General features: G+C 45.2%; 1 protein-coding gene across 3 annotated transcripts in view; it reads left to right on the top strand.

Annotated features, from left to right (window-relative positions):
* LOC142023812 (V-type proton ATPase subunit S1-like) overlaps positions 1-16,632 on the top strand; it is a 107,741-nt gene that overhangs the window by 55,422 nt on the left and 35,687 nt on the right. For all 3 annotated transcript variants that reach the window (XM_075015157.1, XM_075015138.1, XM_075015147.1), the window contains one exon: positions 2,226-2,311. In XM_075015157.1, the coding sequence (XP_074871258.1) occupies positions 2,226-2,311 (86 nt within the window). The remainder of the gene's footprint in view (positions 1-2,225; positions 2,312-16,632) is intronic.

The following is a 16,632-nucleotide window of genomic DNA, read 5'->3' as shown; positions in this document are numbered from 1 at the left end:
CCCGGAGACAGCAGACTGGAGCCAGGCACCTCCAGTGGCACCAACATGCCATGTGCTCAGCCAGAGACTGCAGCAGCGCACAGGGGACGACACGCCAGCCTCCGCCAGGCTGAGCTGACTGAGCAGCATCTCCAACTGCAGGAGGCTGACCTGGCATGGCAGAGGGAGGAGTTGGGACTGGCTCGTTTCCTGCCTGGAGGGCATCCATGGGACCCAGCAGGAGCATGTGAACAATATAGCACAGCTCCTGGCCCTCCGTACAGCCTCCCCGCCAGCCACCCGGCCCCAAGAGGCCCCACCCACTCCATGCTGATGCCCCCACTGACATCCACCAACACCCCTACCTTTCAGTGCTCCTTGCCCCATCCCAGCCCCATGGCGGAGCTTACGCCTGGGGGGAAAGGGGATCCTGGGGCCAACAGGGCTCTTGACCCACAATCCCTGTCCCCGAGTGACCCTCACAATTCAAGCCCCTTCCCGCAGCCCTCCCAGTTCAGGCCCTTCCCTGCCTTGCGACATATATGGCTGGCTCCCCACCCATTGTAAATAGTCAAACAGTTGCTCAGGCACTTGGTTGTGGTTCATGTTGATAAAGGTTTCTTGCACACCAATGCCCATGTCCTATGGTCTCATGGGGGGGAAGGCATGGGTGCGGTGGGGGTGATGGGGGTGCATGTGGTGCTAGATGGATACAGGCGGGAACAGTGAGGGGTGGGCATTGGGGTGTCAGTGCAGCCCAGGGGTGAGGTCATCCACAGGGTCTTCTGGAGCCATACCCTTCGCCTGGCGACTGGTGACAGCGGCCAGCCGCTTGAACCCCACGGCAGCCTCAGCCGCCCACCCCTGGATGTAGGCATTCCCCTTGCCCGCCACTGCTGTGCTGGGGTCTGCGTCACTGCTGGCAGCTCAGCAGGCCTCAGCTCATGCAGAGCGGGGGAGTTGAGGTGGGGCCCTTTAAGGATGCAGCTGGCTGTTGGCCCCAGAAGGGCTTGGCAGCCGTGTGACCCTGTCTGTGGCGTCTCCGCCTCCCTTCTTTGGAAGGAGCACTCATACACATGTGGACACTCCCTTTCGAAAAAACAGGATGGATTGTTGAAAGGGGTCAGACCAGCGATCTGCCTTTGCTGTGTGGTTGTACACTTTCGAATGCTCGGATTTTGATTCCTGGCTTTTGGTTTTGCCCTTTTGATGGTAGGCTCCTGTGTAGACAAAGCTAATATGATCACGCCCAAAATTCACAAAGACAATAAAAATTTTTACTATCAATATAGTATATATTATACACATATCTTAGGTATACTAACCATTTGAGCTTTGTTTGCAGGTAAGTTATCAATAATCATGTGCTCTGGACATTCTGGGTTACATGGTATATTTCCTCCTCATAAACACAGTTTACTAATTCTTCAGCTTTATTTTTAAGTACCTGGTAACTTAACTAGCAGTTATAGATCTCTTTTCCTCATCTGCTTGTGATCTTCTCTTCCTTTCATAAAACACGCTGTCCTATGTATCCTTGCTACTGTACTTTCTTCTCAACTCCAAAATCCCTGCTTTATGTGATTTGTTGTCTTGTCTAATGTGGACGAGCTTCAAAGGGCAGTGAATGTTTCTTACTCTCTTTTTTACAAATGCAGCTTCAGCTGGAGTACTGTGTCCAATTTGGGCACCACACACGTTAGGAAAAATGTAGACAAATTGCAGAGAATCCAAGTAAGAACAATACAACAGAAAATGTTTTAGAAAACCTAATATGTAAAAGTTAAAAGAACTAAGCATCTTTAGAATTGAGAAAGGGGTGGGAATCTGATAAATATTTAAATGTGTCAAGGGCTTTTTAATAGGTATTAACTGCAGCAAAGGAAATTTAAGTTAGACATTAGGAAATACTTGCTTACTATGAGGATAATTAAGCTCTGGAATAGGCTTTCAAGGAATCCTGATCAATGGAGGGTTTTTACGAACAGGTTCAAAAAAGAGGCATCAGTGGTGGTCTATGTTTACTTAGCCCTTACTCAGCACAGGGGCCTGGACTTGATGACATCTCAATATAACTTCCCACCCTATATTTCTGTGAAATTGTCATGAAACTTGCAGTGTCGTGTAAATTATTTTAAGTAATAGTACTAGTAAGTATACTCATCTATATTGTTACTTGTATTATGATAACAGATTTTTGGTTGTCATCTTAGAGTTTGGTAAGCTCTATTTTTTTGTATTTACAGACAAAATAATTGGAAGACTGACTATGATTCTGCAAAAACAAGGAATTCAGTTTTCAGTAATTTATACTGCAATGAAACCTTCAAGGGTGAGTAGTCTTCCATATCTAGAGCTGTCAAACTTCTGGCATATAACAATGCTTGCTAACATATGTTGTATCTGATGACTTTTAGAATGACACAAGTAAGCAGTCAGGCCTATACAAGACTTTGTGTAAAAAGAATTGTCTCAGTTTTCAATTACAGCTCTGTATTTTTGATAGACTGTTGTGAATTTTCCACCTTTACAGTGATCATTGTAATGTATACTTTTAAAAAAAAAACATAATGGTTAGATTTTTTTTCCCATTTAATCCTCGTCTTTTGCTTAAGAAGAACTTTAATGAAACATTGGCTGACTCTGGGTTATCAATCTTTCATCTGTAGATGGTTCAAACCTAGATCAGGTCATTATTAGCCAGAAGTTATTAATTAGTTGATGGACGTTAATTGTCCAGAGAATCGAGTGGGTGGTCTAAATCTAATTCCAGATGGATGAGGTTCAGACAGAACTGATTTGCTCTTTTTGATAGTAGTCTGAGGAGATGGAACAGTAATCAAATACATACAGACACCGAACTACCATCTGGTCATGTTTGCAAATTACACACAGATTAGCAGAGAGGACTGTAATGATGAGGGCAGGTCACTTTCCTTGGTGTCACTTGTTTCTCTTGGCAAACTGATTGGAAACAAACAACATATAGTTTAATACAGCCAAATGCAAGATCATACATCTAGGAACAAAGGACTAAGGCCATACTGAAAAGATTGTGAACTGTACCCTGAAAAGCACAACTTTGTAAAGGATCTCAGGGTATGTGTATATAGAGATAAAATATCCACAGCTGTCCTAAGTCAACTGACTTGGGCTTGCAGAGATCAGATCTGAGGTTAAGATACAGTGGAGGTCCAATACGAGGAAGTTTGCATTGCTCTGTCCATGTCCTTTATCCATGTGGATAAAGTTTGGTCTCAGGGCTTGTCTACACTCAGTGGAAGATTGATGCTGTTGCTGTCAATCGTACACTAAACTGAACTCTGGATGTGGTAGGAACATGGTAAATTGCATGTTCGGGCACCCCATTGACCCCGATACTCCTGGCCATTGCAAGGAGTACGGGAAATCAGTGGGAGATTTTCCCCCATCAATCTCCCACTGTGGGGATGGTGGAGAAAGTCAACCTAAGGTAGGTCGACTCTAGCTATACCATTCTTACAGCTGGAATTGCATAGCTTAGGTTGACTTTCTCCCCTACTGTAGACTGGCCATCAGTCTCCAGAGCTTTCCATCAGCTTCTTTCATAAGCAGTAAAGTTCATATCTTAAAGCAAGTCCACAATAATAATTACAATGAGTGGGTTACAGTTCTTTCCTGTATGAAGTGGAAGGACAGGCCTGTCAAAGAGGGGCAGTTTCACTAGGGCCTGGTGATTCAAAAGAGCCTGGGGCTTCCAGTCATCACATCACAGGTCTTCAGCCCCACCCTTTCCACCCGAGTCTATGTCCTTTCTGGGAATGTGAAGCCAACCTGTCTGCATCTTGCCCAGGGGCCTGGCAGGTGTGGCTCCCCTCCCCCCCATTGTCCCTGGGGAAGTAAGGTAGTCATTCTCAAAGTGTAGATATACATTTGGTAGATTTTGCAAGCAAAATTGGGGTTGGCTACAGGAATGGGAGGAATGTTGAGGGTAATTTAAAAGGACTGTTGAAATCTGCAATTATTTTAAAGTGATTCAGTTTAGGCAACTGGAGCTTTTTTCAATAATTAAAGTAATGTAAGCATTTTTTAATTCTTCTGTATTCCAGAAACTGAGCCCTCTTAAAGTCTTCTACATTCTAAAGTCAAGCCCATGTAAAAGCACTTTGAACTATTTGCACAGTACCAGGGGTCTTAAATTACTGCAGTAGTTTCACAGTTTTATCAGTTGTCATACAAGACTACAGGAGTCAGCTAGTAAAGCACCTACTGTAGATTCATCTATCCATACTTCTGTCTGTAACCGAGTACTCAATATGTACTATTCTTTTCTGTGTTTGGTTCAATGAAGATATCAATGTACTTAACTGTCAGCCAAAGCCAAATTATTCCTCCACCTCATGCTGTAGAGGTTTATGCTCTACAGAAAGGTTATAGGTTCAATCCCCAGTGACAACCAAGCTGATCATTATATATAGCAAAAGCAATGGTTATGTGGAAAGGAATTTAACATTATTCTTTACTTCTGAAGAACGTCAGCAGCCTCTCGCTTTAAACGCAACTCCTTACATTATATCCAGCATAATGTTTTTGGCATTCACTCCTATTTATACCCTAATATCTCAATGTACTTTTCCTTAAACATTCTAGTCATGTGCAGCATCTATCCATTAAGTAGCTCATTTGCTATTGCTTTGTTGGAAAGTGATTCCATGTCTAATTACTATTCAGTTTTGAGAGATTCGGTTTGAGAGATCTGCCTTTACCAAGCTGTCCTTCTTTGATAAAGGAAAATGACTTTAATCACAATGCTCTTCTTATAAAAACTATGGGTATTGCATACATCAGTGCAGTTTCTACAAAGGAGATCCTGACTTCGGAGCTGAGCAGTTGTTCCTCTTGGCTCCCTTGCAGGTAATTCTGCCCTGTAACAGTTGCTAAGCAATTCATGACTAGCGGCAATCCCTCTTTGCTGCAGCCCCTTCTCTCTAGTGGAAACTTCCATAGCCTCAAGCACTAGTAAAACAAAATTGGAAGGATTTTTTATCAACAATAGAACCTGTGTAGGATTTCAGACTAGAGTCTTTCTCAGAGAAAGTGAATTACCATGGTAGAGATCAAAGTCTTCCTATGATTAACGTCCTTTTTCTCCATTGATGGGGAAGGCCAGTTTTAGTAAGTTGAGTCAGAACACTGTCCTGTAGGTTGAGAGGTGGCTGGTGAGCAAGTCTAGATGACCACAACCGAGGAAGCAACATATAGATAACCCACCAGAAGCAGCATTCCCTGGAAGATGAGCGCTTGGGCAGCCAATTGTGCACCACCAATAGAAAGTGCTCCCTGCCTCACTGTCGGAGCAGCCAGGCTCCAGCTCCTTGCAATCACAGGAGACTGGAAAGTGACTCCGGGCTCCCAAGTTACACAAAAATTCAATTTATGCAGAGGTTGCCAAGAACGCAACCTCTGCGTAAGTCAGGGTCTATTGTACTGCAGCTGATGGCTGTGGCACCAGCTTGATAGGTACCGACAGGAGTGAAGGGGCCATGAGAGAGTTGGTGGCATTGCTCGGTAGTGCCTTATTAAGGCAGGTGCTGTGTTCAGCAGCTGTGTGGCTGGTACTGCACTCTCGGTGCCGGATGGTGCCATTATGAATGACGTAGGCAAACTTCAGCCTTTTCCATCGGTACCAGAGTGGTGCACACTACCCGTATTAGCAGTGTGCATGGTGCTGGATGTCTCAGGCATGTCATATGTGCTTAGTCTCAAGTGCGGCTTTTGCCAAAGTCACTCAAGTGCTTGGGGATTGCCTGGTGCCTAGGGAAGGCTTCTGAGGCAAAGACGATGCACAGGTGTTTCAAGTTTTCTTCTCCTTACCTCTTCCATCTGGCTGAGGTATAGAATGGGCTGTGGATTCAGGGCCTGGATCTGAGGCTGGGCAAAGGGGTGTTTCCATGTGGATAAACTTTAGGCATAAATCCCTGTCTTTTCATGCCCTTGCCTTTAACTTACTGCAATGGGTGCATTGCTGGGGAACATGACTTTCCCCCAGGCAGAAGACACATCTTGAGCATCCATCCGACACAGGGATAGTGTGATTACAGGATGTACAATGCTTAAAACCTGGTGAGCCACATATCCTATCTAGCAATGGGGAAAAATAAGGAAGGATTTGTTTTTGTGGTAAGATGAATTCGGGTAATGGAAACTTGTCAAGGGAAATAGAAATAAACCACATCTCTAGCAGTCAACGACAAAGATAAAGATTTTTTTTTCTCTGAGGTTCACTGAAGAGCTCCCTCTCTGGCCAGGGACAGTAAAGAAGGAGTTAAGGAGAGGGGCCACACGTGGGTGCATGTCAGGGCACCGAAGTTGCACAAACAGGGCAATGCGCCTGAGTGGCCCATGAGGATATGCTCTAAAAGCTTCCAATCAATGGTGCAGGGACTCACCATCCTTTCCTGCAGAGCACCCACAGGGACACCTCTGAAAGAAGTTATGAATATTGACTATGGATCTGTATTTCAAATGTACATACTCTGGAAAACACACACAGCTAACCTTTCAGGTACCATGTTGATGAAGCTAGACAATGCTGATGGCTCATCAACAAGGACAACGGGCTATGGAAAAGCTAAGGTTTCCTGTAAGTATTTCAGCCGGACTTCTAAGTAATGGCTACTATGACTCTGCAAATGCATGTGACCAGACAACATGATCCTGGACTCCATTTTTAGTAGCTGTATTTTTCCATAAACTGAGCTGGGAAGTATTTTTGGAACAAAGGGTTGAATATCTTTCCTGTATTGAGGGGAAAAAAACTATTGTGAGCTTACGTTGTACAGATCCCTGTGCAGTGAAAGACACTATAATTTTGGGTTTACACTTTAGTGGGGGGTGCATGCCTGGAATGTTGGGAAATTGGCTGGTGTCTGCTGTTTGCATTTGGGTAGCTCATTTTGGATGAGTGATCTCACCTCAGGCATGTACAAAAGAATTTCCGGAAGGGGGTAATTTTTTTTTTATAAATATGGACTTACCTCCCCCCAACAGCAGGCCCTGACCTTCTCTTCTCACCCTCAGTTCTCCACCTGGCCCTCCCCTGCCTGCCCTCCCCCAAACACCCCCAGTTTGCCTCCCGCTCAGCCCCCCCATGAACAGGCTCCCTACCCCACTTAGCCCAAGGACACCCCCCATCCTCCCTCAGACTGAACCCCCCTCCACAAAGCTCAAACATCCTCTCTGCCCAACACCCCAGCCCCACTCAGACTGAAACCTCCCCCACTCGCTTGGCCCGAACCCCCCCTCCACCCTTGCTCAGCCTGAACCCCACCACTTGGTCCGAACACCCCCAACCCCACCCCCAATCAGACTGAACCCTCCTGCAAGGCCCCAACATCACCTTTGCCCAAACACAGTCCTCCCCCCCGTCAGCCCAACCCCCACCTTGCTTGGCCCAACCCCCACCCTGCCCCCTGCCACGCTTGGCACAGACGTGGGAGGATTACCTGGGACAGGGAGCAGGCAGTGGTGGAAGCAGCAGCGGCTGTAGGAGATTGCTTCCTGGCAGCCTCCCTTGCCCCTCCCCTGCACTCACCACGGGAGCTCAGCTTCCCAGCATGGTGAGCCCTTCTTCTCCGCGAGCAGCTAGGAAGCGTCTAGCCACACAGTGGGGCTGAGTGGGCTGGGAGGCAGTGGCAAGGCACCCTGGATTGGGTGTGGGTGGAGAGAGGCCCACAGTGGTGAACTGATCCCCTGCTGCTGCCGTCACCTGCCCCTGCCCTGGTAATCCCAGGCAGTCTGGGAGGAGGGCAGGATGGGGGCAGAGCAGGGAATGGGCGGGGCAGGGCAGGGGTACACCCCTTGCACCTCCCCTGTGTACAGGCCTGCACCTGCTGTTGTGCTGAGTGGTAACAGGACCAGATGAGACTAGCTATGTCTCCAACCCAGCAGTGTGAAAAGAGGGCCAACCCAGCTGTGTTTCTTAGAGGGATTCAGTGATTCTCCTGTCTCCCAGACTTCCCCAGAGGTGACAGATTGTCACGTTACCCATGTGACAAAGTCGAATATCCAGAGGATTCTCAAACTGGTTACCAAAACAAGTTAAACAAGTTCAGCACAGACGTACTGTTCTAAGATATTAGCCCTCTAGCTACAAGCTCATGGCCCAGAAGATATGGCAAAAACAAGCCAAGAAACGAGAAAACTTGGACAAATCTCTACCTCCTGGTCAGTGTTCCATTTAATTTTTTCCATTGTGGGTGGAATAAAATTTGTTATGCACACCCAGGCACGTGTGGATGAGCACCACCAATAGAAAGTGCTCCCTGCACGTGGCTGGCTGTCCATCTTCCTCCAACTGTGGGAAACCAGGGAGAAACAATGCCTGGATGGCTGCCCACCCAGCTTTCCCCTGCTGGGAGAAGCCAGGGGAGCTGGGCAGGCAGACAGCCTCAGAGCAGCTTCAAGTTGCGCTTAACTCATGTCAATGCAAGTTAAGCACAACTCAAAAGTGTGCATTTTGAGGGTTTACTGTATAGCACCCTATGGCACTGTCCACACTGGCACTGTAATTCATCCATCACAAGAACCTCCTTGTATCACTGAATCTTAACTCCCCTTGTCTCAGCACCAACCTTTCTGCAGGCATGCAGGCACCATATCATCAATTATATCCCGACCATTTTTCCAGTGAGGAAGCAGACAAGAGTGAGGCAGTTTTTCACTTCACCATTCCCTTTCCTCTGAACTGCCAATTCCATTGGCATCATCACAATCTAGGTCATCTTATTTCAGAGATTTTCCTCCATGGCACTGTCAGCCATGGATGGGACCCCCTCTCCTAGAGACTGGCCATAAGGGAGCCCATGGAAACCTCATTACAAACATCCCTCCAGTAAACACTATCATAAAGTTACATGTAGTAAATCTCCTATTCAAGCCAACTAATCACCTATATAGGGACTGCAGGAAACAACTTCCTCTGAGAGGCAACCACTGGCCCCAGACACCTCTCCAGAAACTAATTCATCCTCTTCCTTGGATGAAGCCATCATGCCTCCTTCTCCCACAGCATTGGACAACTTCATACATTTTCAGAATCTCTTCAGAAGGGTGGCTGCAGAACTTAATATGACCCTTGAAGATGTTACAGAAAGCCAGCATGAATTAATGGATATTCTTCAATCAGTGATGTCCTCCAAAATTGTCCTACCAATTAATTCAACCATTATGGAACCAGCCAAAACTATCTGGTGAACAGCCACTACCACACCTCTCTGCAAAAGAGCAGATAGAAGATATTATGTTCCACCAGGGGGTTGGAGTTTCTAGTCACACATCCTGCCCCAGATTCCTTAGTTGTGGAAGCTGCTCAACAAAATGAAGCAAGCAGCAATAATACCGCTCTACTCCCTCAGACTGGGATGGTAAAAGACCTGACCTATTTGACCAGAAAGTTTATGCTTTCTCCACCCTGCAATTTAGGGTGGCCAGTTATACAGCCCTACTCAGTAAATAGGAACACAAAATATATTCAACATTCAACTATTTCATTATCGACATCCCTGATGCAAAAAAAAAACAACCAACCAATCAGCTAGTTCAAAGCCATAATAGTGGAGAGCCATACAGGCTCATGCACTACCGGCCAGGCTGCTCCTGATGCCACTGACACATCTGCAAGATCCACTTGAACAGCGGTAGTTACGAGAGGAATATCATGGTTTACTTCTTCCACCTTCCCACAAGAGATACTATACATGGTGGAGGACTGACCCTTCGCTAGAGGGAAGGACTTCACAGAAGATGCCAATGAAGTCCTCCACACCATTCCAGGTCCATGCTGTGCTCCCTCTGTATTCACACACCAGCACTTCAACAACGATATAGATACCAGCCATATCCCAGACCACAATATCCTATGTACGTGCAACAATCACAGAGACCATATGATTACCATCAAGCACAGTGAAACAGAAACAGGGCTCAGTGGCAGCATCCAACAATGAACACTGCAACCAACCTCTCCAATCTAATAAACAGATTTTAGGAATTACTTGAGGAGTTAGAAAACTGCTGTTTCTCCTCAGCTTCATCAAAAAAACTCAAATTATTCAGTCACTGTCTCTTCCCCTCTACAGCAATTTGACATGCCATCACCTCAGGCAGATGAATGTTGCAAACAATCCAATTAGATTGTACCATCCCCTTTACTTCAATACCCCCAGCCCCTCACCCCCCTGCAACCCATTCCTCTTTTGGGACCACTCTCATGACCTGTTAATCCACTAGGAGGTCCAACTTCTTCTCCAACTGGGGGTGTAAAACCAGTTCTGACCACATATTGAAGGGAGGAGATCTGCTCTCCTTACTTCTTATACAAAAGACAACTGGGGGTTATGCCTTATTCTTGACCTCAGGGCGCAGAACAGACACATAAAAAAGCAGTTTAATATGGTGACCCTCATATACATTATTCCCCCGCTGGAGCATGGAGGCTGGTTTTCATCCCTTGGCCTTCAAGACACATACTTCCATGTTTCCGTACACCCAACTCATAGACATTTTCTCCAGTTTGTCCTAGGTCAAATCACTACCTGTACAAAGAAGTTTTACCTTTTGGGCTTTCCATGGCACCAAGAGTCTTTTCCAAAATCCTGGTGGTAGTGAATGCTCACCTTAGGAAAAAAGGGCATCATTATTTTTCCTTACCTGGACAACTAACCTCTGAAAGCACGTTCCATGCAGGACTTCCAATGATCCACACTACCATCCAATGTTTCCAATCCCTTGGTCTACAAATAAACAAAATAAAATCAACAGTCACTGTAATGCAAAAGATACTTTTTATAGGAGCTCACCTCAATGCAACAACATTGACTGCTTTTCTACTGTGCAACAGATTCAACAGATAAAAGCACTAGTACACAAGCTACAGGGCACCCTGCATGTTATGACTCACAACTGCCTTCAATGGTTTGGCCACATGGCCACATTAACTGTGGTCATCCAAAATGCATGCCTCTTAATGCAATGTTTCTGGGGTTGGCTGAGTATGGTCTACAGGGCAGACATTTGAATCCTTAATGCTTACGCCCAATGTACACAGAGCACTATCTTTCCTTCTTCATAGGGCTGAGCCCTTCATGTCCTCTCCCACACTTTTCATATCAATAGCAGATAATAAGGGCAAAGCCACCTCTTCTCAGGGGCTTTCACACTGGATATTGTACTGCATCAGATTATGCTGTTAGTAGGATGACATGAACACTCCTACCACTTTCCAAGCACATTCCACAAGAGCAGTGTCCACATCTGTAGCATATCTATGAAAAGTCCCAATTATTGACATATGCAGAGCTGCCACATGGGCCTCTGAATGCACCTTCACTAAACATTACACATTCACGTGTGGCCCATTCTCAGACATTACCGTGACTAAAGCCATCCTACCCACGGCTTTATTACCAGATCCAAAGTTCCTACCTTCTTAAAGCATACAACTCTACCATCACCTACTGTGAGGCATCCACAGGGACATCTCTCAAATAAGAGGTTACGTACTTGTGCAGCAACTGTACTCATAACACATTAATACAACGTAAGTTGGTAGATACTGATATAGATACTCTCCCTCTCAGGGGTATCCTCCTTTTTGAAAGTTCAAATATGGTAACCCTAGTTGATGTGTAATGCCTAGCAACTGCTGGGAGGCTGGAGCTTCCTGAAGTAGAGTCAAGAGGAGCAGCTTCTTCACAGAAAGTTAGTAATTGAAGAATTTCAATCCTAGTTATACCAGTCCTTTTTCTGTGGGAACAGGTTAACTTCTGATGGTGCTGCACTTCCTCACCTTTGCGGCCCACGCGAAAATCAGAGCCGCATGACAATTCTTCTGATATGTATTGAGGAAAATTTGAAGAAGCTTGTTTTTCCGACTTTGAGGTTCTGTATGTCAGCCTGATCCTAGTTAGTTGTTTCATGCATAAAATTTCCATAGGTGTCAATAAATATTTTGCACGTGTCAGGACTGTAGGTTCAAAATGCAATTCCTGATTGATTTTTATGACATATGAGGCATTTCAAAAACTTCTGTATTTTGAATAGGGTACATTGGCTATGAAAACATACAGGAAGCGGAAAGTGTGACTCTCACCTGAGCACAACAGTTGCTTATTTGTCTATTTAATGGTTGTAACATCTGTGGCCAGTGACACGGTTGAAAAATTCCCTTTGTACAGTGATTTTTTTTTTTTGATGATACAGGCTTTACAGCTGCTGCCTCCTCCACTTACAGTTGGCACCTCACCCCTTCTCTTTCTGATTAAAAAGATACTATTTGCTATCAAATTTAATAATCTCTGAAATCACAAAAATGGAAGTTTTGCCAGGGACCAAGGACAAGTGTCAGGAGAATGGCCCAAATGCCTTTTCCTAGAGTTGAGACAGATGCATATGTGTGTGTGTTGTAGTTGTAGTTGTAGGAGGCAATTCAGTTAGATTCACTCACTTATTTACACTCTTATAGTCTTCAAACCTGGGGGAAAAATGTATAGGCCATATTGCGACATATAGCTGCTAGCTACAAGGAGGAAGAAATAGTTGTGTTTTTCGTCTTCCTCCCCTCAAGCTTTGAACACTCCTTTATATTTAAAAATAAACTTTAACTTGTAGCTGTAGAAATTGTACTTAATTATTTCCCAGCTAACTCAGCTAGATTTTTCCACATGCTATTCAAAATGTTTCAGATAATTGCCAAAGAACTGCTTCAAGCTGGCTGAAGCTAGTTACATTAAAAAAAATCCACCTGATTACTTTGGAAACAGACTGGAAGAGGGAGTGAGAAATATATTGAACAATGTCCAATGATTTGGTCCATGTTCTAGTGTAATACCCAGGTAAATAAGTGCAAGCCAATATTTTAAACTTTAATCCCAGGTACTGCAGTGCTGCTTTTCTCAGGAAAAACACTGAATTCTGTAATGCTTTATCAGTTCATGTGTTTTATACCCTCTCTGAAGTTCATCTTTTGTTTGCTAATTGTATTCTTGTTGACTACACTAGGAAATACAGAAATAAGCTGCCTCTTATCTGATAAGGACAGTCATTTACTTTTAATTATTTTGTTGCCAGAATGTTTGCATATGTGTAGACCTTTGCCCAAACACAGTCCTCCTCTCTAAGCCAACAATTTGAATGAGTAAAGAGTAGTACCTATAAGGAGATCTACAAGGACAGGCGGAGGGATTTGGGCTTATTTAGTTTGCTTAAGAGAAGAGTGAGGGGTGATTTGATAGCAGCCTTTAACTTCCTGGTGGAGGGTTGTAAAAATGATGGGGAGAGTCTGTTCTCAGTAATGATAGATGGCAGAAGAAGGAGCAATGGTCTCAAGTTATAGTGGGTGAGGTCTAAGTTGGATATTAGGAAAAACTATTTCATTAGGAGGATGGTGAAGCACTGCAATGGGTTATCAATAGAGGTGGTGGAACTTCCATTCCTAGAGGTTTTTAAGTCCTGGATTGACAAAATCCTGGCTGGGATGATTTAGTTAGGGCTGGTCCTGCTTTGGGCAGGGGGCTGGACTTGATGACCTCTTGAGGTCTCTTCCAGCCCTAGGATTTTGTGATTCTATGAACACTATTGATAAATGACCAAAGGCAGAACACTCCAGCAAGGGAAGCTCGTTGAATTTCTCCCCATACACATTGTTCCATTGGGCTGGGTGCGAGGTTTCCCTTGTCCCTGCAGAGTAAGATAATTTCAGTAACATTTGTAGGTTCTTCATGATCACTACAGCCTAGAGAAATCAACATGCAGCCTCTACGCTGGCTCTGAATCTCTCTTGTAACTCATGGTCTCCCCTGGCTATATAGACCAAGTCCTTTTGAAAGGAACGGGAGAGGGGAATGGGAGATAAGAGCACAGGAGATCCTCTGGCTCATTTAGAAGCTAATAACATGCTTCGCTTCTCCAAGTTACTCTTAGGGCTGAAGTGAAAGAAGATCTGTGCTGCAGAACTGAAGATTGTGGGTTCAGCTTTGCTGATAACCCATATAGGTGTGAAAGAAGAAATATATAGGTATGAAAATAAATGAAGAACACTGAAGTAATTCCTGGAGAGCATTTACATTCCAAAAATATATTTAGAAGTGAATTAGACTCTTGGGTTAATAGTTGTTTTATTATATGTTTAGTGTTTATACGCTGAATAATGGGAGCTGAGAGCTGGCTGGGCATTTTATAGAAGAGCGTGTTTGAATCCGGCCCAGCTCAGCAAGGTTTAAAAGTTATTTCCACCTGATTGGCTGTTCGTAGGTCTCTCACAAAATGAGTTTGATGGATTTCAGCTCCTGTGTCATAAACTCATTGCTGTTCTTTGCACTGATCTGTGGGCTCTTGAGGGCGGGGACTGGCTCTTCACTACATGCAGCATTGAGCACCATAGGATCCTGAAGTTGGCTGGGCTGTGTAGCAGGGTAGCTCTCCCTTAATGTCTGGAGGGTGAGGACTAGCCAACCACAAGAAGATGTTAGATTAGGTCAGGTGTTTCTGCTCTAAGAAGCAGCAAGAAACTGAAGTGACTGACTGAGGCAGAAAGCCTGATGGGAAGCTGTGAAAGAGAGACCCCTGAGGACAGCGCTTAAGACTAACAAGGCAGATGTTACACTGTTGTTTTCAGTTTTGGTTTGTTATACTGGGGAAATGAAAAAGGGTGAAAACATGGGGAAAAGGGCCTGTGAGACTGTGTTTGGCTGAATGGAACAGGAGAGCCCTGAAGAAAGGAGGAATTGATAACAGAAAAAAACACAGATACCCCTAGCCCTGAGAGATGGTACTCCCAGCTACAGGCCTTCCACCACGAGCTCTGACAGCAAGATCCAGGCCATAACCACGTCACTTGAACATATTTACAAGACTTGGTAATGCTATAGTTGTCACATACACAAACACTGCAAGGAGCGAGGTGTTGCAAGGAAGCCTCAAGCAGTGGGTCTGGCTATTGTAAAGCAGATCAGAGATACTTCTCCCTTTGGAGCATTAAGCAAATTTTTATTTGTACAGATTGCACTTCCCAAAACCTGGACTCTAGTCTGGCAACGTCCGGGGTCCAGCAGGATCACAGATGTTCTTGGACCAGAGAGCTCTGGGCCCAGAGCCTCATGGTTCAGGGTGGAGGGCTGGCAGCTTGGAGCCCTGCTAAGCTGACAGCCTGGTGGCAGGGGAGTCTGCACCTGGGAGCCCAGTTAGGCTGAGATCCTGTTGACAAAGGGCCAGTGGCCTTGCCAGGCTGGGATCCTGGTGGGGACAGCATCTGAGTAAGTGGGGCTGACATCAGCATCTGCAGGGGCAGAACTGACATCTGTGAGACTGGGCTTGCACTGCTGTCCAGCGTCCTGCAGCCTGGCCAGCTCTGGGGTCGAGTCAGAGCTGGAAGCAGTGTGGCCGAGCCCAGCATTTGGGGTCAGGGCTGGCAGCAGTGGGGCCAGGGCCAACATTTGGGCTGGTAGTACAGGGGGCCAGCCAGGACTGGAGGTACAGGGACCACAGGCCAGGGGAGCAGCTGGGGCAGAAGCAGTACTGGCAGAGTGGAGGAGCCAGAGGGCCTCCCCCAGTCCAGCAAATTCCCTCATTTGGGACTGGTCAAGGAGGTCCAACCTGTGCTCCCCTATACTGGGATAAAACATGCACAAATCCTCCAACTATAGAATCCCAACGTCAAAATTTAAGTTTCCCAGCAGGAGTCTTCCACCTGCTATCCTCAAAGGGTTTGCTCCACCACACAAAGCTTGGCTGTTCCCACCCCTAGCTTTTGGGTTCAGGAAGTTTGCAGTCCATGAGTTTCTCTGGATCTTCTCATTTCTTCCTGGTTTCCTGATTAGATCAGGGCAATTATCCCTTGGCTTTTTCTGCTTAATTGTTGTTAAAGCAACCCAACTGATTCCCAAATGTCAGTGTACTCTGGTGCTCATTAGAAAAAAAATGCAAGATGAATGGGAACAGGAAAATGGTTCAGCATAAATAAACCTAACACTGGGTAGTGGGCAAGGAACGAGAGAAGACTCTATTTCATACTCCATTTATACCACATTCATTCATGTGATGAACCCATGTGCAAAGTAAGTGTTTTATAAACTACAGAAACATGCTGTAATGTATTCAGCTCCACAAAGCACTAGGCCACCTTTGTCACACAGGGGTATTAAAAAAATGACAAAGACAGCCCCCACCCCCAAAAAAATCTCATGACCGTGGTGGGTCTAACTTAAGACTTTTGGGATTTGCAGTGTAGTTTTGATTAAATGAACAGTCATGTATGAGAGATGTGAGCATGCGAAAAGGGCTACTGGTCTCAGTGAAAGTGTCCAGATACTGCTGTCTAGGTGGGGTGATAGGCTGAAACAGCTCATACATACTGCCAGAATAGTGCCTCAACCTTGCCTATGCAGCTACCTGCAGTGCTGTCTCTTTCTATCGTCTCAGAACTAGAATGAGCTTTGCAAGACAATTTTGCAATGGAAAAATATGTTTTTAAATGAAAATTTTCATGAAAATGTTGCCTTTTCTAAAACATTTTGACAAATTCATGTCAAAAAGTATCATCAGAATTATTTAAACAGACTTTTGGATTTTTCATTCTCTGGGAATTTTTATTTCTGACATTTAAAATGTTTTGGTAAT

Source organism: Carettochelys insculpta, chromosome 1 (assembly GCF_033958435.1).
Source record: "Carettochelys insculpta isolate YL-2023 chromosome 1, ASM3395843v1, whole genome shotgun sequence".
NCBI lineage: Eukaryota > Metazoa > Chordata > Testudines > Carettochelyidae > Carettochelys > Carettochelys insculpta.
The sequence above is the reverse complement of the archived record's forward strand: the minus strand, read 5'-3'. Positions and strand labels throughout refer to the sequence as shown.